General features: G+C 35.0%; 1 protein-coding gene across 19 annotated transcripts in view; it reads left to right on the top strand.

Moving 5' to 3' along the window:
• CLASP2 (cytoplasmic linker associated protein 2) overlaps positions 1 to 22,954 on the top strand; it is a 178,236-nt gene that overhangs the window by 41,465 nt on the left and 113,817 nt on the right. For 13 of the 19 annotated variants that reach the window (XM_059939097.1, XM_059939104.1, XM_059939101.1 and 10 more), the window contains one exon: positions 11,153 to 11,299. In XM_059939097.1, coding sequence (XP_059795080.1) covers positions 11,153 to 11,299 — 147 coding nt within the window. Of the gene's footprint in view, positions 1 to 10,642; positions 10,767 to 11,152; positions 11,300 to 22,954 lie in introns of those variants that run through there. The other 6 variants (XM_059939109.1, XM_059939112.1, XM_059939108.1 and 3 more) reach the window with 3 other exon arrangements.

Genomic DNA, 22,954 nt, shown 5'->3' with positions numbered 1-22,954 from the left:
GGGTGAAAAATATCTCACCCTTTTAAAAAACATCTTTCTAATAAGGTTGATCATCTTCATACGTTTGGTTGTTTGTATTTTCTTTTTTGTGGATTGCTTTCTGGCATCTTTAGCCAACTTTCTGGTTTTGACTTTTTTGTTTACTTATAGTTGCTCTGTATGTCTGGCTATTAATCTGTTATCTATTAAATATATTATATAAGCTTAACTTCAAGGCCATATGAAAGATTTTATTTATTAACAGTTTTATTTCTAGACAGACTCAGATTTGTGAAGCACTGTAATGACTATCAGTTGAAGAGTTGTCGGGGGTGGCTTTCAGGTGCCTTTCTGTTTAGTTGTCTTTATCCTCACCTAAGAATATAAAACCAGGCAGTCAGATGATTGTGAAGTAGCTCTGGGCAGTCAAACCAGATAGAGTTAAAAACCTGTAGGATTATTATGTGGCGCTGAGCCCTGAAATCTGCCTCAAAAGCTCACGAGAGGAATTTGGCCTTTTGTTGTTATGCTGCAGAGTGGCTGGAAAGAAATAAGGTTTTGTTGCAAATAGACTGTTTCTAAACTTTAAACATTTCAACACAATCTATTATTCCAAACACTGAATCTCTTAAAAAATCATACAAGCGATGATATAACCTTGGCGTTCTAGAGGTAAGCCTTTTGGGACCACTCCAAACTGACATATAACTACTGGTCTGGGGGATAGGGAACAATAGCAAGAAATTAATGTTGAATAGATCTCTATTCTTCGAAACCCTTGAATATTCTATGTGATATACTAGGATTGGATAATTTAAGTCACTGAAAGAAAGCAACCCTTTAACTTACTGGCCAAAAGGCCAAGCTTTTCTTCTAGGAGCAGTAAGGGAAAAAAAGGGTCTATGAGGAGAAAAAGTAAATTACAAGGGAGAAAAAAATGGGCATTAGAAGCAATAAAGGCAGATAAGTAGTGGGAACTAAGATTGAAAATCTTGATACAGACCCATTTACCCATCTGGGTGAAAAGTGTTGGACATCAGTAGCAAGTTATCCTCAAACATGATGTTGCTAATGAACCTGAATCTTCAAGAAAAGATTTACATCTTTTCTTTGTATACATGTAGAATGTATAGTAGATGTTCTTGACAGCTGTTATAACCAAGCTATAGCTGTCATGAAATTTTAACTACCTGAAATGACTACATTTTGTAAAGATTCTAAATAAGCCTTATTATGAGGCTCATTTATTGTTTAGTTTGATATTATGGTTATCATGAAATATGTTGTTATTTACTTTTATTAATACCAAATAACGGTTTAAATTGTGTTTAGCTTTTTACTTCACTGAACTATTGAAGGTCTTAAATTTTTAAAGGCCCCTTTAAAAAGGAGGGTAAAGTCTTCAAATATTTTTTAACTAGTGAGTTAATATCTACCTAGGAATTTTAAGAGAGTTTATCAAATTTCTTAGCCTCTCTTAAACTTTGTATGGAATAAACTTTATTTTTAATAAATAAAATAGTTAACTATTTAAGATTAACTGTGCTGTTGAACACAGTATCTTCACGTGAATATTAAAATCTGGTGATTAGGGACTTCCCTGGTGGCGCAGTGGTTAAGAATCTGCCTGCCAATGCAGGGGACACGGGTTCGAGCCCTGGTCCGGGAAGATCGCACATGCCGCAGAGCAACTAAGCCCGTGTGCCACAACTACTGAGCCGGCGTGCCACAACTACTGAAGCCCACGCGCCTAGAGCCCGTGCTCCACAGCAAGAGAAGCCACCACGATGAGAAGTCCACGCACCACAACGAAGAGTAGCCCCAGCTCGCCACACTAAAGAAAGCCCGTGTGCAGCAACGAAGACCCAATGCAGCCAAATAAATAAATTAATTAATTAAATAAATTTATATTTTAAAAAATCTGGTGATTATTTTATTTTGAAGCACTTTGATTTTCAGTTTCTAATCACTTTACTGAAATTTTTCATTTTAGTTTAAATTGAAGACATTCTTAGTTTTTACTATTTGATTATTTTACTTCTGAAAGCTTGTGATTCTCTTTAGCCCTGGGAAATCTTTTTTTTTTTTTTTTTTTTTTTGATAAGTTTCTCCCCTTCATTAGTTTTAGCCTATCCTTATGGAATTATTATTAGTCCGATATTGAACCTTCTAGGTTGATTCACTGTGTCTTTTATGTTTTGTATTCTCTCTTACATTTATGCTTTTCTCTTTTATTCTGTGTTCTGGGAGATTTCCTTGACACTCTTATCCAGTTCTTCTATTAAATTTTAATTTTGGCAAACAAAAGTTTAAATGGTTCTAAAAACTGTCTTTTTCCTTTTCTGGTGGTTCCATTTTTACAGAATGCACGTGCACACCTGTGTGTAAAATATTGAGCTCCCTGAGTTGGGGGTGGGAGGAGCTTAATGATGAAATCATTCCATAGGTTTTCAGTTGTTCCTTACTAATCAGCTCTGTACTTGCTGGCTTAGAAACTGTCACTTCTGTCATTCTACAAGGTAGATCAGTTCTCTCTGCTGTTTCATTCTGCTTCTGAGAATTCTAAGTTGCAGCTTTGCTATGGTATTCTTCAAAAGCCTTCCATCCTTTTTATTTGCATCTTATAAGAAATTGTTGCTATCTTTAGGTGCTGATTTCACATACTCTCTGCCTTGCTTCCTTTTCTTTGCTCTTATGATTTTCCTTATCATTTTTTGGGGTTTCATTGCAGGGTTTTGGGCAAGAGAGTAAACGTGTTCAAATTACCGTAAATTTTTAAGGAAAAATTTCAAACATACCCCGAAATAGAGAATATATTATGACAGACCTTCCTTACCACCAATTATCCAGCTTCAAGAAATTATCCATACATAGCCAATCTTTATTCATCTGTATCCCTACCTATCTGCCCCAGCCCTACTATCCTGCTGGACTGGGATGTGTTTGTGTGTACATACACACATGCACTCCTACTCATATATAAAATAAAGTAAAACATCTTTTTAAGAGACACTTACAGTACCATTTTCACATCTAAAAAAATTAACCCATAGTATCAAATGTTCAGTTTTCACATTTCCTCGATTGTTTCATAAATATCTTTTGACAGTGAATTAGGATTCAAACAAGGCTCACCATTGCAGTTAGTTGATATATCTCTTAAGCCTCAGTTCATCTCTTTCTTTTTTTCTCCACTTGCCATTTATTTGTTGAAGAGAAAAACATTTGAGAGTTGCCAGCATATATAGAAGATATTTAAAACTGTTGAGAATGGATGAAGCCATTTAGAAAGTGTGTTTGGAGAGAAGGAGGATGTTCAACATTTAGTGGTTGAGTAAAGGAGGAAGATACTGAGCTACAGGGACTTGTGAGGTCAGAGGAAAGCCAAGGAGAGTATCCTATTGTAAAAGCAGAGTGGAGAGTGGACAACTAAAATGTTTTTGAGTTTTCTGAGACACTTATGGTACAATAGCTTACAGGGATTATTGTTTCCTAGTCTCAGTTGCTAATTTAGCTATGACCATGGTCATTGCTGGATATGCAAGTATATAAAACAGTTTAGAAATCCAAAGCCCTTTTGCTCAATTGTTTTAATTAGAATAAGGAAGGATATAGCTTCAAGTGAAAAGCGGAACTTTGGTATAAGAAACTACTTAATGTGAAAGAGTATATTTTTTGCATGAAAATCTATGACATGGGTTCTTACTGAACTGGTTGGTTCACTGAAGAAAATACCAAATGAATTCTCTTTTTTTTTTTTTTTCTTGAGAAATGGTTTAAAGTTTTGGCTTGCTCTTTTGTTTGCCATGTAAGATGGAGCAGTTTTTCATATTTTATATGAATTCAGAAGCAGAAATTTCAGGTTTTCAAATACATGTACCCATAAAAGTGAAGTGGAATGTTTAAATATATGGGTTTCATTTGAAGGGAAAAAGAAAAAAGGGAAGGGACTTGATTATGGTAATATGAATTTACTATTTTATGTCGGAAACCGTGGGGACCAGCTGTGTTTTGGAATTCAGAATATGTCAGATTTTAGAAAAGTAATATGGCCATACACCATACATTGTATAACAACTCCAGATGGGTCTGAGGCTATACCTTGTAATCAAACATATTAATATTTTTGCAGTTAAATGTATACAAATTCACAGTGAGTAAAATACACATAATAAATAGTCTCTTGTCAGTTCACATCATGTTTTGCTATAAACTGAGTTCAAATCAGTTCAGATTTTGCCACCAAATGAATTTAAAAAGACAAAACAAGTAAAGGTGGACTTTAAGAGCCTTTTGGCTTTCAGATATGCAGGTATGGGATCGTGGGCCTGTAATACCTCAGTGTTTGCTGAGGACAGTTTCCAAGTGTTATATGAAGGGAACAAAAGGTAAAGCCTTATCCTACTTGGGCTTCTTTTCCCCCCCCCCCTCAATTTTTGCCTGTCCCTCCCCCCCTTTTCTTATCCCCTTCCTCCTTTCTCCTACTCCATTTCTACATCCTCTATTTCCATCTCTTCCTTCTCCTCCTTTATTTCTACCTCCTCTTTCCATCACCATCTCTTCTTCCCAATCTTCTCCTCCTCCTCCGTCAACTCCTCCTTCTCCGTCTTTATCTCTTTCTCCTACTCTTAGGAGCTCCTCTCCTCCTTTTTCTCTCTTTTCCATCATACACATAACCACTGCAGCCTGCTCACTTTATTAGTTTATGTCCTCTAGTACTTGTTAATATGTTCATCCTTTTCAGTTTCTGCACCAAACCATAGTATTGTCATTTTGAAACATTGGAGTGAGAAGAGAGGTGTCAACATAATCACGATTTATAGGTTACTTTTTGTATTTGATCCTTTTTTTTTTTTTTTGGCCACGCCACGTGGCATGTGGGATCTTAGTTCCCTGACCAGGGATCAAACCTGCACCCCCTGCATTGGAAGTGTGGAGTCTTAACTGCTGGGCCGCCAGGGAAGTCCCTTGATCTTTTTTTTGTTTATTCAATTAATATTGAAGCACCTACTATATGTATCCTAGGTGATTTTTTTTCTGATTTATCTTCTAGTTCACTAATGATCCCTTGAGCTGTGTCTAAAATCTACTGTTATGCCTGCCTACTGAATTTAAATTTCAGTTATTGTATTTTTAATTTTAGAAGTTCTGTTTTGGTTGTTTTAAAAAAAAATCTATGTCACTTTGAAAATAACTTTCTTATCCCTGAGTTATTTTCAAGCTTGCCTAGTAAAAGCTTCCAAGTACAGGTGTTTTATAGCCTGTGCTTAATAATTCTAAAATTTGAATTCGAAATTCTAGGACCTTGATAATTCTAGGATCTGTTCCTATTGTCTGTTTCTTTCTGTTTATTCTTGCTCATGGTGTCTTGTTTCCTGTCATGCCAAGTGATCTTTGGAAAATTATTTGGGCAAATAATGTGAGGCCAGAGAATTTCTTCCAGGAAAAGTTTGCATTTGCTTTTGCTATTGCTTGGGAGTACTACCAGTGTGAGCCTACTGAGTTGTTTTTTTTAAAAACATCTTTATTGGAGTATAATTGCTTTACAATGGTGTGTTAGTTTCTGCTTTATAACAAAGTGAATCAGTTATACATATGTCCCCATATCTCTTCCCTCTTGCGTCTCCCTCCCTTCCACCCTCCCTATCCCACCCCTCTAGGTGGTCACAAAGTACCGAGCTGATCTCCCTGTGCTATGCGGCTGCTTCCCACCAACTATCTATTTTACGTTTGGTAGTGTATATAGGTCCATGCCACTCTCTCACTTTGTCCCAGCTTACCCTTCCCCCTCCCCGTATCCTCAAGTCCATTCTCTAGTAGGTCTGTGTCTGTATTCCCGTCTTGCCCCTAGGTTCTTCATGACCATTTTTTTTTTTTTTTAGATTCCATATATATGTGTTAGCATATGGTATTTGTTTTCCTCTTTCTGACTTATTTCACTCTGTATGACAGACTCTAGGTCCATACACCTCACTACAGATAACTCAATTTCGTTTCTTTTTATGGCAGAGTAATAGTCCATTGTATATATGTGCCACATCTTCTTTATCCATTCATCTGTTGATGAACACTTAGGTTGCTTCCATGTCCTGGCTATTGTAGATAGAGCTGCAATGAACATTGTGGTACATGACTCTTTTTGAATTACGGTTTTCTCAGGGTATATGCCCAGTAGTGGGATTGCTGGGTCGTATGGTAGTTCTATTTTTAGTTTTTTAAGGAACCTCCATTCTGTTCTTCATAGTGGCTGTATCAGTATACACTCCCACCAACAGTGCAAGAGGGTTCCCTTTTCTTCACACCCTCTCCAGCATTTATTGTTTGTAGATATTTTGATGATGGCCATTCTGACTGGTGTGAGGTGATACCTCATTGTAGTTTTGATTTGCATTTCTCTAATGATTAGTGATGTTGAGCATCTTTTCATGTGTTTTTTGGCAATCTGTATATCTTCTTTGGAGAAATGTCTATTTAGGTCTAGGTTTTTAAGAAGACTTTTGTAAATGTACATTTTATCCAGTGTTTATAGTTGTTTGTCTTTGGTGTTTCATTTCAAATAACCTAGTAACACTTTTACTGGAGACAGAGTGTCTCTGTACTATGAAAAATGCTGTTCTGAGTGCTGTTCTACATGTTGGAGATATGGCAGTGTGCAAAATAGACCAAAGTTCTCACTCTAATAGATAATGCATTTCAGTGGGAGGAGGCAGGTAATAAAATAAGTAAAATATGTAAATGGTAAGTGCTAGAGAGAGAAATAAAGCAGGGAGGTAGGGATAGATCAGTAGCATCAGGATGGTGGAAAGTTTATAATCTTAGTATCCAAAGGGGACCTAATTGAGAAACTCATAGATGAACAAACACATGAAGGAGGTGAGTAAGCAGTGTGGCTATGGAGGGGAGGAGCATTCTTGGCAAACAGGTGCAGAGCCCCTGATATGAGTCACAGCAAGAAGACTAATGGGACTGGTTGGAGAGAAAGGTGGAGAGTGAATAGGAGATGAGGTTGGAGAGACCTACGTGGTATCTAAGGTCTCACAGATCTTGGAGTCCTGGTAGGCCTTTTTATGGCGTCATAGGAGGATTTTGAGCAGCAATGTGATGTAACTTTGTTCAACTCAGGACATTATGTTGAGAATAAACTCTAGGGGGGCAGAGGTGGGGAGTAGGAGGAAGCGTTAGCTATGACAGTTACCCCAGGATTGTTCTAGGTGCTGGTGTTACAGTATAAACAAGACAAAGTTCCTGCCGGCTTCCAGTCCACCTTCTGGTTCACTCAGAAGAAGCTGTTATTTCAGGAAGTGGTAGGTGCTCTGAAGAAATATAGGATTTGTTCTGATATTTTATAATTATTAAAATCTTTTTAAGCCTGTAATATTTATAACCTATATATAAACTAAACTACAGAACATTTTAAATTTGGGGGCTTGTGATGATGAATTAGTTTTATGAATTCTTTTTTTTTTTTTTTTAATTTATATTTATTTTTGGCTGTGTTGGGTCTTCATTGCTGCGTGCAAGCTTCCTCTACTTGGGACGCGTGGGGGCTACTCTTTGTTGCAGTGCGCGGGCTTCTCATTGCGGTGGCTTCTCTTGTTGCGGAGCACGGGCTCTAGGCACGTGGGCTTCAGTAGTTGTGGCACATGGGCTCAGTAGTTGTGGCTCGCGGGCTTAGTAGCTCTGCGGCATGTGGGATCTTCCCAGACCAGGGCTCAAACCTGTGTCCCCTGCATTGGCAGGCGGATTCTTAACCACTGCTTCACCAAGGAAGCCCCTAGTTTTATGAATTCTTTTAGCTAGCTTATGGTCAAGAAAGGTATAATCTTATGGGAAGTGCGTAAAAATTTATTTCCCTCTGTGTTTGTAGATTTGTCTATTTTTCCTTTTAGTTCTTCATTTTTTGCTTTATATATTTGAAGATGTGTTATGGGTGCGTAAAAATGTAGGGTTAATTTTTTTTCCTCCTATTGGATTGGGCTCCTAAATCATTATTAAAAAGTCTCCCTTTATCTCTAGTAATGCTTCTTCAAGGTGCTTTGTTTGAAATTAGTATAGCTATGCCAACTTTCTTTTGGTTGGTGTTTGCCATGGTCTGTCTGTCTCATCATTTTACTTTTTAAATTTTATGTGATCCTTATATGTAAAGTATATCTCATTTAAGCAACCTGTTTTTAAAAATTCAGTCTTGGTCTTTTACTTGGAATATTTAGTTCATTTACTTTTAAGGCAGTTACTGATGTATTTGATTTTATTTTTGCCACTTTATCTTTTATTTCTATTTTTATCCACTTGTTTTATCTTTTTGTCTCTTCCTGAATCTTTTCAATTAATCAAATCTTTTTTATTATTTATTTTTCTTCTAGTTGTTTATTTATGTATATATTTACTCTTATTTTAGTGGTTTGGCAAACTATTGCTTGCAGGCCAAATCCAGCTGCCCTTCTGTTTTTGTACATAAAATTTTATTGAAACACAGCCACACCCATTTGTTTACATGTCGTGGTATCATTGCTTTAACACTACAGTGGCATAATTGAGTAGTTGTGCAGAGAGACTACATATATGTATGATTTGCAAAGCCTAAAATATTTACTATATGGCCCTTTATAGAAAAAGTTTGTGTATTCCTGCCGTAGGGCTGTGGTTCTGAAACTTGAGCGTGCATCATAATCACTAGGAGGACTTGTTAATACACAGATTGCAGGGTCCCCATCTCCAGAGTTTCTGATTCAGTAGATCTGAGTTGGGGCCTAATAATTTGCATTTCTAACAAATTGCCAGATGATGATCTGGGACCACATTTTGAGTACCACTGCCCTAGAAGTTACAATATGCATCTTTGACTTTATACAACCTAAAATAAATTACTGTGTTTACTACTTCCATATTAATACTAAAAGCCTTAGAACCCTTTGACTTTGCTTACCTCTTAGGAACACTATTTTATAATAATCTCAGACTGGCCACAACTCATATGTCCATCAACAGTAGAATGGATATTAATAACTTGTGGCACATTCATGCACAATAAAACTATAAGCAATGAAAATGCATTTTCTAAATATTATATTGAGTGAAAAGTAGCTAGGTACTAGAGTACCTATTATATGATTCCTTTTATATAAAGATCAAAAATGGGCAAAACCGACTGTGGTGTTACAAGTCAAGACTAGTTAGCTTTGGTAGGAAATAGTGACTTTTGCGGGGGTCAGTGAGGGTGCTTACAGGATGCTGATAGTGATCTGTTGGTCTGGAGACTGGTTACACTGGCATATTCCTTTTGTGAAAATTAATTGAGCTGCGTACTTTAATCTGTATACTTTTCTCTGCCTTGTTTTGATAAAAAGGTAAAAATTAATTTCCTAAGAGTTTAAGAATGTTGAGTTAATTATTTTTAAGCAGTAGAGATATTTACTCATTTTAATTCTTGTGTGTGTGTGTGGGAACAGAGAACACCGTTTCCATGGAAACTTCTGGCTACTCAAGTTTTAGTACCTCTCTCTCTGTAGATTTGTGTATATACTCTGTCCCTCTTAGCTACATTTTTTTGTTTCAATATGGTAGTGGCAAATAAAAGCTTATTTGGGATTGTATTACTGTTTTTAACAGAGCAGTCTCTATAGAGCATAGGTTTTAATTGATCCAAACTGGCTCCCCAATAGCATTATGCTAAAAAATATATATATATTTTTTTAACTAGAAGATACTTTTTTCCTACAAGTTGTGCTATTTAAGAAAAACACTTGCTGAAATGGAATGTGGTTTATGGGTGTCTACTGAATAGTAAATTTAATGGGTATCTGTTTGATTCTTTTTTCCAATAAATAAAACAGTCTTAACACTTGTCTGGTATATATATTTTAAAATATATTCAATAGTTGGACTTGCAGTCCTTTGTAGGGATGATTTTATTCTGCTCGATTTGGGTGTTTGCATAGGTAAGGGATGCAGACTGAAAGGAAGAGATTCTGGCACGTTGATCTGAAGCCTGTGGTAAAGCTCCTTCTCTGCCTCGCCCATCTTGTTTGTCGTGGTTGGTTTGTGCAGGGTCCTAGAGAAAACCATCTTCTTGGACGAGTAAAATGCATACATCTTGTGATTTGGAGGGTGGGGTGGGGGTGGGTGGGTTCATTTTGTATAAGGAGGTTATACTTGTGTGGTTATTCATAAATATTCCAGAAGGAGCTTTGTAGAATATTTTAGAATCATTTATGAGAACAAATTGTTCAGTTTGGTTTCTGTGGCCTAAATAAACAGCAAATTGTAAGATTACATAGTTAATTATGCCAGTAATGAGCACTGTGATACTCCGTATTTTTACTGATGCAATAATAAGCACTCCAGCAGATTGAATATTGCAGAAAACATTTTCTATTTGTATAAATTTTCATGTGAATTAAATAGGAGAAAACAAATGTAGGTTTATAAACCTTTAGTATTGAATGCCCTTGAAATTTTTATACAGACTAAGGATTGCAACTACATGGAGGATTTTTTAAAAGACATGGAGAATTTTTACCTTTCATCTGGCAGTAGCTGCCATAAGATGATGTCACCTTGTAGCTGATTGGCTGTTACAGCACCTAGGGCAGGGAAGAGAAAGAAAAATGCCGGCACAAACCTCAGTGGTGGTTCTGTGGTTGTTGCTGTCTGTTTTTGATAGAATCTTTGATTAGTATCAAATCTATTGTATTTGGCCATGTGAACTATTCAGAGCATCCTAGGGTGAGGAAAATTAAGAGCTTTCAGAGGAATGAGGCGACTGATTTGCAAACGGATCTGTGATTGTAAGTTGCAGAATCTGGGTATAAGGAATAAGGCAGGGTGTGCTGGAAGATGCAGTATGGGAGGAGCTGGCGGAAAATGCTTACATGAGTAGCAAAGAAACGAAAAATGCTTTTTACTATTCTTAGAGTTAATGTATTCGGTTTTATGTTTTGACTTAATATATGTAGGTAGGAAATATAATATTGCAGACTGATTTTAAATTATACTGGGTTATTTTATATAGTGTTAGTCAATATATAAATGCTTATTCAAAGGAGCTTTATTTTGTATTATATATCATAGAAATTAATGACTTATATATATAGCTTTATTTGATTTTGAGTCTTATGGAAAATTGAGCAAAGCTTAGTTCTCTTAAAATACATTTTTCTAATGATTTGTGCAGATAAAAGCTTTGATGATGAAGAATCAGTGGATGGAAATAGGCCATCATCAGCTGCTTCAGCCTTCAAGGTTCCTGCACCTAAAACATCCGGAAATCCTGTCAACAGTGCAAGGAAGCCTGGTTCAGCAGGTGGCCCTAAGGTTGGAGGTAATGTAAATCCATTTCAAATCTGATATGCATGCCTCATGCCCTTGATATGGCCACACATACTTAGAACTTTAGAGGAATATGTTTATTCATGACTGCAGCAGGACTGCAGGTCTGGAGAGTCTGTTGCAACACACAGAAGAAGTGCTGCCTTTTTGAAAATGTTTAAAATATTGTATTTTGATATTTCCTGTCAGAACATATGTGAGTTTGTGTTTTCTTGAGAGTATTTATTTTTCAGAAGCCATAAAAAGATATTTAAGGGAATTTTTTGGGTTTGGGTTTTGTTTTGTTTTTTGTTTTTGAGGAGAGAGCAGGTTTTTCAGAATTTGGCTATTTTCAGATGCTTTAGTTGTTAAAGAAATATTGTTTTATGTAATGTTCTTATATATTCATCTAGGGCATGAGTCTTAAATACTCTAACATTGGAAAAATGTTTGAAGATACTGGGTATTGAATAGTTTGTCACAATAGGAAATGGGTGGTGGTCAAGTAAAATTGCCTCAAAAATATTTTCTGGATTAGATAATAATAAATAGGAAAAAATAGGTTTTATGCAGTTATACAGAACATAGTACATTCTTTGATCATTTTAAAACTATTTCTAGCATATTGTCTAATCTTTGAATTTTTAATGAGTATTTTTTCATATACTAATTAGAAAGTTGTGAGTCCTTTTCAGGTGCTAGTTTTGCCAGGTTTTTATGGTAAAATGAATCCTATAAGAAAAAGGGTAAATATTTAATACTAAAAAGACAATAGTTCCTTTCTTTCCCTTTTTTGTTAATAAATTTGTGTGTTAGTTATAATTTGGGAAAACAGATTTTTCCTTGTTTATGATAGCTGGTGGGAAAGTCATGGTCTTCAGGATTTTGTTTTTTCTGTCTGTAGTTCTTTTAGTAAAAGCAAAAAATGAAAGAAAAATAAACTATATTTTGACCAGGTTCTCTAAGTTGTGTTCTCTTGATCTTTTTATACAACCAAACGTTATTTTCTATGTCATATGATATTCTAAATATAGGAAAACTATTATAAATATTTCATCTTAAATATCTTTAACTAATATGTCATGTAACCAGCAAGAAAGATGGTATGGTATAGGTATACACACACACATATTTGCATGCATATAAATAAATAGATAAATAAAATACTGTTTAATAGAAATGTCATATTGATTTCTCTGGATATTTCGAGTAATTTATACTTTAGTATTTTAATTATTTTCTTTTTGTTTTGCAATTATAGGAGTGTATTCTCATTCAGATGTTAGTTATTATATCCTATTACATGATGTCTATTATGCATTCTTACTTATTTCTGGTAAAAAGTAAATGACATTCTTTGCTTTCTTACTTTTGTAACAAATGGCTACCTTCACTTACTACAAGGGGAATATTTTTTTCTTTATTTTGAGGTATAGGTTTCCAATCTATGATACTATGATAATTATTTTATGAAATTGTCTTATTTGACTTAAAATGGATTAATATTTGAAATTCATGGTGAAAATATTTAACATTTTTGTGAATCTGAGCCAGTAGTTTATAATTAGCTCTGATTTTCATGTTTTACTTTCTTTTCTTAGATGAAAATTGAAGATTGTAGTTTACCTACCAAAGGTCACTTAATTCTGATTTAATCAAATTGATAAAATCAGATTTCTTTTTAAAGAAACAGCAGACTTTCTTAATGCCATTCCCCCCTTCTCTGATTTGTAGTCCTACCAGATATGAGAATGTAGGTAGCTTTCATGATTGTAGTCATTAATCACTCATACAGATTATATTCTCCATCCTGGCAGTGGCCCTTTTGATAAAAATAAGGGAGAGACCTTCATTCTTTTTTCATTCTCCTCTTCCTCCACTTCTTCCTCCTCAGTCTTTTGGCAATTGCGTATTCATTCTGCAATTTTTAGTTTGTTTATTTCTTTTGTTTGCCATAGCTCATTTAGGTTCATTGCCCATTTTTGTAAGAAAAAAGCTATTAGAGGATACTGATATTGCTTCAGAAATTAATGTTATTCTTGGCTGTCAGCCCTTCTTTGAAAATTTAACTTTAGATCTTTTTGTTCTTGGCAGAAGCTTATTGATTTTTAAATTAGTTGTAAAATGTTTTCTTAGAGTTGTAGAATCTTTGAGTTAGAAGGGACATTGGGAGTCATATAGTTAAATTTACTATTCAAGTATAGCAATCCCTTTCAAAATATTCCTGATAGATGATTATTCAGCATCTGATTAAATATGTGCTCATGGATTAAAATTTGGGACAAAAACAATCTGCAGTACCACTACGTATAGACATAATCAACTGATAAATTATGATGTACTTTGTTCCAGTTATTTTTATAATAACTTTTCTAACTATTTTTACACATACAAATATTTTCTCAGGAGGAGGACAGAATTGGCACCCTTCCTTTTGTAGTTTTGTATACCTTTTGTCTCATTAATATTTTACCTTACCCTGATCATTTCCTCATTGTCTTAAATTATTAATTTAAAACTATTCATGGCTAGTGTTCATCTAGGCTGCTTTCACGTTTTCTGCAGTTATAAACGGTGCCATCATTCTTTTAAGTATATATTTTATTAGCATATCTCCAATCATTTCCTTGGAATAAATTTTTAAAGTTTACTTAATCAAAAGTTACAGGGATTTCTTGTGTTCTTTCAGTTTGGCATAGTATCCTCCAGAAAAGTTATAAGCCATTTCAATTCTGGATAAGTTAATTATTTTTTTATATTGCATTAAAATCTGCCTCCTTGTAACTTAGGCAGGGAAGATGAATTATCTGTTAACATGATACTTTCAAATACTTAAAGGTTGTCCTGTCTCTCTTTATAACTATTGTGTTTTCTAGACTGTACAGTTTCTTTCTCATAACTTTACATGGAGTAATGGTGATTTAGTCCAGGCATTTTATTTGCTACTCCTTGGTATATGATAAACAGGTATGATTAGTTCCTAATTAAAGGAGTATGGTAGGCGGAGGTATACAATAGTGGTATAAGCCACTCACAGTCCACTGAGTTTAACAAATTTCTTTTCAGAAGGATTACCAAAATAAAAGTAAAGTGAGCTTCTTCGGAATCCTGATTGAATCTACTCTGAAGTTTTGGAGTTTAATTTACTTCACTTCTCCCAGAGATATATGTCAAGATTAAAGAGATGTATGCTATTTTTAGCAAAGTATCCTAGCCAGTTAAAGCCAGTAGGACCTGTGTTTAATCTTTAGTGTGTGTTAGTCTTGTTTTGTTCTTTGCCTCGGTGTGCCAACCTTTTCTACTCATATTGTAATTGTGGGGCTTTTAAACCAAGGAGAATTAAAAAAGAAAAGGTTATGGGTTGCTCCCATAACCTTTTCCAAATATATCATGGCTATAAAAATCCATATTATGTGGATGTCAAAAGTGTTACCTTTGTGCTTTGCTAATTAGTATAAGGATAAATTGAATTCCCTTAAATAGTCCATTTTCTGAATAACATTTGTGACTTCATAATAGGAATTTAGATAAACATATTTTCCCTCCTTTTGGCTTAATGGCTTCAATACAATTGCTGAATATACCTGATTATTTGTAATACTTACATCTCTATAGTATTTTAGGTAATAGTTTTTAAAAATTGGGGGATGTTTTTACTTATGTTCTCTCATTTAAACCTCAGAACTCTTGAGTTAGGTACTTTATCTCAGTTTTACTGATGAGCAAACTAAAGTTCAGAGAATTTAAGCAACTTGAACAGGTCATGCATCTAGTAAGTGGATGAGGCGCAAAAATCACGTTGCTATACTGCCACCAACACTAATCTCACTGGGTAAATAAGGACTCTTCTAGATCTTAAAGCTCTGAGGTTATAATCTACAGGAATGATCACTACTTTCAGGGTCCACAAATCAGTCATTTTAAACCCCAACTAGTACGATTTCCAGCAAAATAGAATATTTGGAAGTAAGCAAACTGGTAATTTTTTCACTATAAATGGAAATACTTTTTAGAGTTTTCTTTTTGAAATTGCCTTTTTAAAGCTTACTGAGTTATCATGTCCTTATTCCTGTACCAATTATTTTGGCTGCTATTCTTTTCTAAAAATAAAAATTGAATTAGATGATGATATAATTGTTTTTGTTTATCATTAGTACCAGATTCTGACGTTAGTGATTTGTCACTGAGGCTTGTATGTAATCATTGAAACACATCATTAACCAAATCATCAATTGTCAAAGTTCTGTTGTTCTCTCTCACTTACCCATTCATTCAAGCAGACAGAGTATTTTCTCTCTATTGTTTCCATCTAATATCAAAGACTACTTTGAAATGGTTTTAACTTCGAATTCTTACAATTGGTTAATTACTGTCTTTTCAAATTCGGTAGTACTTACTCGTCTTTAGGGTATTTTATATTAGTTTTACTTTATGTCTTACCTGAGGTTTTATTAAGAATGTCTAAATATCTGTTTTCCACAAATTATGCTAATCGTTCCCATTTTTCCCTGTGATGCAAACAACAAAGATGTTTTTCCTTTTAAACAAATAAAGATCATGAAAATCAGTATATATTTGATAAAACAAATCTCACAGAATTTGTTGTTTAATCTTGAAATCTAAATTTTTAATTCGTAAACCTCAATTTCTTGTTTTTGAACTTATGTAAAACCAAATAACTTTTCTGTTTGTGTATTTTGTTTTGCTCATTTTCTTCCTCCTTTCTTCCCCCTAATGACAGGGAATGATACTAAACCCAAAAGATTTTAGCCTTGAAGGGATCTTAAAAGATGATCTGACCGCAGTTCAGATGAAGAGACTAAGCCTCAGAAAGTTAAATGATGTATCCAAGATCAGTTAGTTATTAGCAGAGATGAAACAAGGGCCCAGTGTTTGGCCCACTGTCAAGGGCTTTTTGGATTATCTCTGGGTCATCTCCTCACTAATACTGCATATAATACATATTTCATATTTTTATCCCATATAGCAAAACACTATTAATGACATTTGGAATTTAAGGATTGGCCAGTCACCATTCTGTCTTAAATTTCTGTGAATCCCATGTCATTCATCATAAGATGCCCTGGTGCTCTCTCTCTTAACTATTGTTTTAAGGTAAATAAGATTTGAATAATTAACCAATAAGTTATTATAAATATAAATCAATAAACTGCCCAATGGCCTACTGTGTCTAAGAATATGTGTGTTTTGCTGTAGTCATTTTCTTTGACCTCAGTTTTGTTTTACCTCTTGTGCAAGACTTAAAGTCAAAGAAATTTCATTGTGCAAGGTTTATTTTTTGAAGCATTCAGAATGTTGAGAGGGGGGGAAATTAATATAAACAGCCAAACTATTTTGATTAAAATTAGTAGACATATTGAAGACCCAGTCTCTTCACAGATGAGTTATTGTCTTTATCTACATCTGTACGTAGAGCTTACTGTGTGCAAGGCTTCATGTTAGGCACTGAGGAGACCATAGGAATGCTCAAGAAAAAAAGCAGAAAAGAAATTGGAAAAGAAATTACAATATCTGTCCATGCTCATTATCCCACCAACCAGTGTTAGTGGTTTTTAGTGTTTTGGCCTTTCCATACTTCATTTGCCTATACTTTTTGACTGAGATTTAAGTGTTAGATAATTATAGTGTCATATAGGTAGGCAAATTGATTTCAAGGTTTGCCTCAGAAAAGAGTGAAATATCATTAATATAGATCACACATGTGGGGGATTTTCCATTAGTTAGATTTGTTATACTTGATCCATATAAAGTAGAAGTTTGTAATAACTTACAATTCCAACTTATATTTATTACATTATATTACTGAATTGGTAAGAAGCATTATTTCTATGATGGGCATGTTGTAAATTTAATTTTTTCCATTAACTTGGCATTTTTCTTTTTTAGAACCAAATTATGTATTTCTTACTAATAAATTGAATGGCATAATTTGATTTTTTTAAATATAAAATGCATACTCACTGTTAACAAGTCTAACATTAGAGAAATGTTTAGAAAAAAAAACTTGCATACCGTCTTGCTTTTCTAATCTCATTGCCCAGTGTTATGTATGAAATCCTTCCACATCTTACTCCATTTTTATTTGTGTAGGTATTCAGATTAGATTTTATTTTTGCCCCCATTAAACATACTAGTAAACACTTTGCAACTTGCATTTTTTCCACAAAACATCCTTCCGTCCTTCAGCATCAAGAATGAGAGCTATCACATTCTTTTAATAGCTATACAGTATTCCACATTATTGCTGTTCCATGATTTAATAAACTATTTCTCTGTCAGTGTCATTCAGGTTGTTTGCAACTTTATGCCATTACAAAGAATGCAGGTCTACATGTACTTATGTATTTGGTCATTCTGGTGCTTCTGATCTGTAGAATAGACTCCTCTAAATGAGGTTGCCTGGTCAAGGTTGTGTGTGCTTTTAATTTTTTTTTTTTAACATCTTTATTGGAGTATAATTGCTTTACAATGGTGTGTTAGTTTCTGCTTTATAACAAAGTGAATCATGTGCTTTTAATTTTAATAAAGACATTATTTTACCTTCTCCAGCCTTGAATATAACAGGTTCATTTTGATGGGTGAAAAATGGTACTTCTTTTTCTTAATCCTCATCCGCCTGTCCAGCCAGCCAGCAGCTAGCAAATGTTTACTGAAAGCTTTTAGTATGCTGCTACTCTCGTAATCTCTGGGAAATATCAGTGAACAGAAGAAAGACCCTGTCCTCCCAGAGTTTATATTCCAGTGAGATTCAGAATATATAAATTCATTAATAGGGATTAGCATATCCTCTTGTGTGACTTGTAATTTGTTATTATTTGCCCATTTTTTAATTGGGCTGTTTGGTCTTCTCATCAGTTTGTTACAGTTTTTAAAATATTAGGCCTTTTATGCTTTTATTAAAAGTTACAAATGTTTCTTCAGTCTCTCCTTTGTCTATGGCATTTTTCTGTCAAAATTTAAAAATTTTTGTTTTGGTAGGTAAAATATCTATCCTTTTTTTTTTTTTTTTTAACTTCCCAATTTCCTGTCTTGAATAAGAAGGACTATTGTCTAGTCCCGAAAGTTTATACAAATAGTCTAATTTATTCTAAAACATAAATTATTTTACATTTAGTTTGTTCAGTATATCTGGAATTTTTTTTTTGTATAAAGTGACAATATATTCATTTTAATTTCTTTTCTTCCTTATGTATGGGCAAGTTAATGTCCATGCAATTGGATAAAACATTCTTTACTCCATTGAATTGAGATACTACTAACTGGATATATTTTGGTTACTGATGTTCCTGATGTTTATCTGTACTTATTCTAGCTTTTTAGTGAGTGGTTTCCCAAACTTTTTATTATGAAAAATTTTAAGCATATAGAAAAGTTGGCATGCAGTAAACACTCATCACCTAGATTTAGTAACTAGCATTTTGTCATATTTGTTTTAACCATCTCCATATAGATATATTCCCACACATATTCTTTTTTTTTCCAAAACTCAACAGTTGGAAAGTAAATTGTAGACATCATGACATTTCAGCCATAAATATTTAATATACGCCTGCTAAGACTTAAAGGTGTGCTTCATTATAACCATAATACAATTATCATATGCCAGAAAATTCCATAATATTATGTATAAAACAATCCCTTCACCAGTTTTTATACCATGACATTGACCTTTTTTTTTAAAGAGTCTATGCCAGTTGTCTTTTAGATTGTCCCATGCTGTGGATTTGTCTGATTTTTTTGTGGTGATATTTAACTTGTTCCTTTAAGCCCTTTTATTTGCTGTGAGTTTATTCTAACTATATACCTCCTTTTAAGCACTTCATTCTATATTCAAATTTCCTCAGATGTCCTAAAAATATTTTTTAATAAGTGATTCTGTGGGGCCAGAATGAAAAATTTACTGTTTGTTAGTTCAGGAATGCCCTCTTCTGTTGGTATAGTGAAATGCAACTTCTTTTCTAAATGATACATGGAAGGCTTTCTATTCAGTGCTTCTGATTCTGTGATACCATCTCATTTCAATAGAACTGTTATCTTCTCTTTCTTCCTTTCCTTTATCCACCAAGCTTTGAAGGAATACCTCCCCCTTCTAAGTGCTACTTACCTCTTGTTCTGAGGGGAACCATATTTGATGTCTTTGTACTCCACTGCCAAGATCCTCCTCTTCCATACAAATGCCTCGGATTTTTCTCTCCAGTGAGGACTCTGTAATTGATATTGCTGGTTTTGGATGTTTATATTTCCCCATTTACCTGTAAATTGAAGTTTGAAGTGAGAACTTGTATTACAAGTATGTGCTGTGGACAGTTTTATTTGTTTTTCCTTTTTGATCTCTGGTTTTCGGAGTATTTAGTAAAACATTTGATTTGAATTTGGATGACTACCATTTTCCCATGGGAATCAGAATGTCTACTGTAAGTTTTAAAATTGGGTAAGGAAATAACCTTTTTTTTTTTTTTACTAGATAATCCATTATCTCAGCATTTTGTTGAATTTTAGGCATTATTATTGAATTACTTTCCTTGTTGATCTGAATCACTTCTTTGTCGTGTATCAAATTTTTGTACATTTGTGGGTCTGTTTTCGAAGTTTGTATTTTGTTCATTTGATTAGTTGGCCTATCCCTGCACTAAAACCTAACTGTCATCATTATCTTAGGTTTGTAAGTCTTCATTTCTGGTAGGGCAAGTACTTCCTCCCTTTACTTTTAAGGATTATCTCAAGAGTTCTTGGTCCATTGCCCTTCCAGATTTTAGAATCAGCTTGACAACTTCCACAAGAAACCCTGTTGGAGGCTTGATTATGGCAGTACTTTGGGGAGACTGGACATCTTTATGATACTGAGTCTTCCTGTCCATGAACACACAATATCTATCCATTTATTTTAGTGTTCTTTACTGTCTCATTAAAATTTATTCTTTTTTCCACCTCAAGGTTTTTCACTTCTTTTGTTTTGTTTTTGTTTGTTTGGTTTGGTTTATTTCTAGATACCTCAGAATATTTTTACTTTATGTTAAAAAACATAGTTTTTTTTTGGCTGTGTTGGGTCTTCAGGCTGTGTGCGGGCTTTCTCTAGTTGTGGCGAGTGGGGGCTACTCTTCGTTGCAGTGCGTGGGCTTCTCATTGCGGTGGCTTCTGTTGTTGCAGAGCATGGGCTCTGGAGTGCAGGCTCAGTAGTTGTGGCGCAGGGGCTTAGTTGCTCCACAGCATGTGGGATCTTCCCGGACCAGGGCTCAAACACGTGTCCCCTGCATTGGCAGGTGGATTCTTAACCACTGTGCCACCAGGGAAGTCCCAGAAAGCATAGTATTTTTTTTAATTGTAAAACTTCATTGAAAGAAATTTTAAAAGTCATAAATAAATGGACATACTACATTCCTGGATAGGAAAACAGTATTACAAAGATGTGAGTTCTCCCCAAATTCATCTATAGAGTCAACACATTTTCTTTTTTTTTTTTTAAATTGAAGTATAGTTGACATGCAACGTTATATCAATTTCAGTTGTACAATATAATGATTCAATATTTGTATATATTGCAAAATGATCACCACAATAAGTCTAGTTAACATCCGTCACCATACACAGTTACAGAGCTTTTTTTCCCATGTGATGAGAACTTTTGAGATTTACTCCCTTAGCAACTTTCAGATAAGCAGTACAGTGTCAACTCTAGTCACCATGCTGTACTTTACATCCCATGGCTTATTTATCTTATAACTGGAAGTCTGTACCTTTTGACTCCCTTCACCTATTTCATCCACCCCTTGCCTCTGGCAACCACCAATCTGTTCTCTGTATCTGTGTGCTTGTTTTTTTTGTTTGTTTGTTTTTTAGATTTCACATATAAGCGAGATGATACTGTATTTGTCTTTCTCTGTCTGATTTATTTCACTCAGCATGATGCCCTCAAGGTTCCTCGACATAGTATTTTCTTAATTTAAAATTTCTAACTTTGTTGCTGATGCATAGAAATGAAATCAATTATTATATTTTGATTTTGTATCTAGTCACCTAACTAAAGTTTAATTTTTAATGATTTTACTATATATTATTTTGGGTTTTCTATCTACACCAGGATTTGGCAAATTACAGCCAGCAGGCCAAATATGTCCTTGCTATCTGGTTTTAGAAATAAAGGTTTATTTGGAATGTCGGGGAACTAAGGTCCTGCATGCCCTGCGGCCAAAAATAGATAGATAGATGGACAGATAGATAGATAGATAGACAAAGTGTACAGCTCAGTGTTTTCAAACAAAAAAAAATCTGTTTGTTTAAGTGGACCCACATAGTTCAAACCTGTTTTGTTCAAGGATCAAACGTATTTGAACTTTGATTGTGAGCTCATTGCTTGAACTTAATTAGTGGAAGTCCTTCAGGTCCAAATTGGGGATTCCAGAAGCTTTCCTCTGAGAAGTTTTTTTCTGCTGGACACTGGGGAATCACCAATCAGGGACCCCTTCAGCCTCTCCGAGGTCTTGTCTCAACCAGAATTCTCAGTTACTCTTCTCCACCTCTTTACTGGGAACTCCACTTTTCAATAGGGAAAGCTGCAAAGTCACATTGTAAAAGGAGCAGTTGTCAGGAATGAGAGCAATTGTTGCAGCTACCCTTGCAGCCAGCCTACTGCAGCATGCCCTCTGACCACGATAATTTACATGCCTCCCACACACAAAATGCACTCATGGACATTTCCCAAAAGTCTCATCCTAATTATACCATCAGGCTCAAAGTCCGTGATCCTTTGATCTGCATCAGGTCCAGATGCATGTGAGGTTTCTCTCCTCTGGTGTGGCTCCTCTCCATGCAGAGGCCTCTGAACTAAAAAGACATCTACTTGCACCCCACGTACTCAACATACAGGACAGAAAAACCATAATAGACACTCCTAAAAAAAGGGGAGGAGGGCTTCCCTGGTGGCGCAGTGGTGAAGAATCCACTTGCCCAGTGCAGGGTACACGGGTTCGAGCCCTGGTCCGGGAAGATCCCACATGCCGTGGAGCAAATAAGTCCGTGCACCACAACTACTGAGCCTGCGCTCTAGAGCCTGCGAGCCACAACTACTGAAGCTCGTGTGCCTAGAGCCTGTGCTCTGCAACAAGAGAAGCCAACGCCATGAGAAGCCTGCACACCGCAATGAAGAGTAGCCCCCGCTCGCCGCAACTAGAGAAAGGCTGCGCACGGCAACAAAGACCCAATGCAGCCAAAAATTTTTTAAAAATAAATAAGATAAATAAGTTTCTTTGAAAAGGTTGGGGGAAGGAACAGGAACTTCATAGTAGTCACTGATTTATAGCAATTTTGAAATCCAACAGGAACCTGCTTTCAGGTTCCCTTATTACAGGGGTCATGAATGTTCCATCATGAAGGTTTCATTCTCTCTTTGGGTGTGCTTCTCTAAATCAGTGTTCTCTTCTGTTCTTGGTTTTGCCCTGGACTCTGGGCTCTGCCCCCAAAATCTTTTCTTCTTTTGTATCAAAATGTCCTGTGTTTTCAGCTGAGTGTCTTTTTCAACCTACTTCCCTTAGAAAGTTGGGGATCCAGAAAGCTCTTCTGTCTTTTCATAGCACTCTTCAAAAGCACTGATAGTGCTTTCGTTAGTGTAACTCTCTTTAAAAATTATAGATTTTGTATGAATTTCATCAAG

Source organism: Balaenoptera ricei, chromosome 11, assembly GCF_028023285.1.
Source record: "Balaenoptera ricei isolate mBalRic1 chromosome 11, mBalRic1.hap2, whole genome shotgun sequence".
NCBI lineage: Eukaryota > Metazoa > Chordata > Mammalia > Artiodactyla > Balaenopteridae > Balaenoptera > Balaenoptera ricei.
This window is presented reverse-complemented; position numbering and strand designations above follow the sequence as displayed.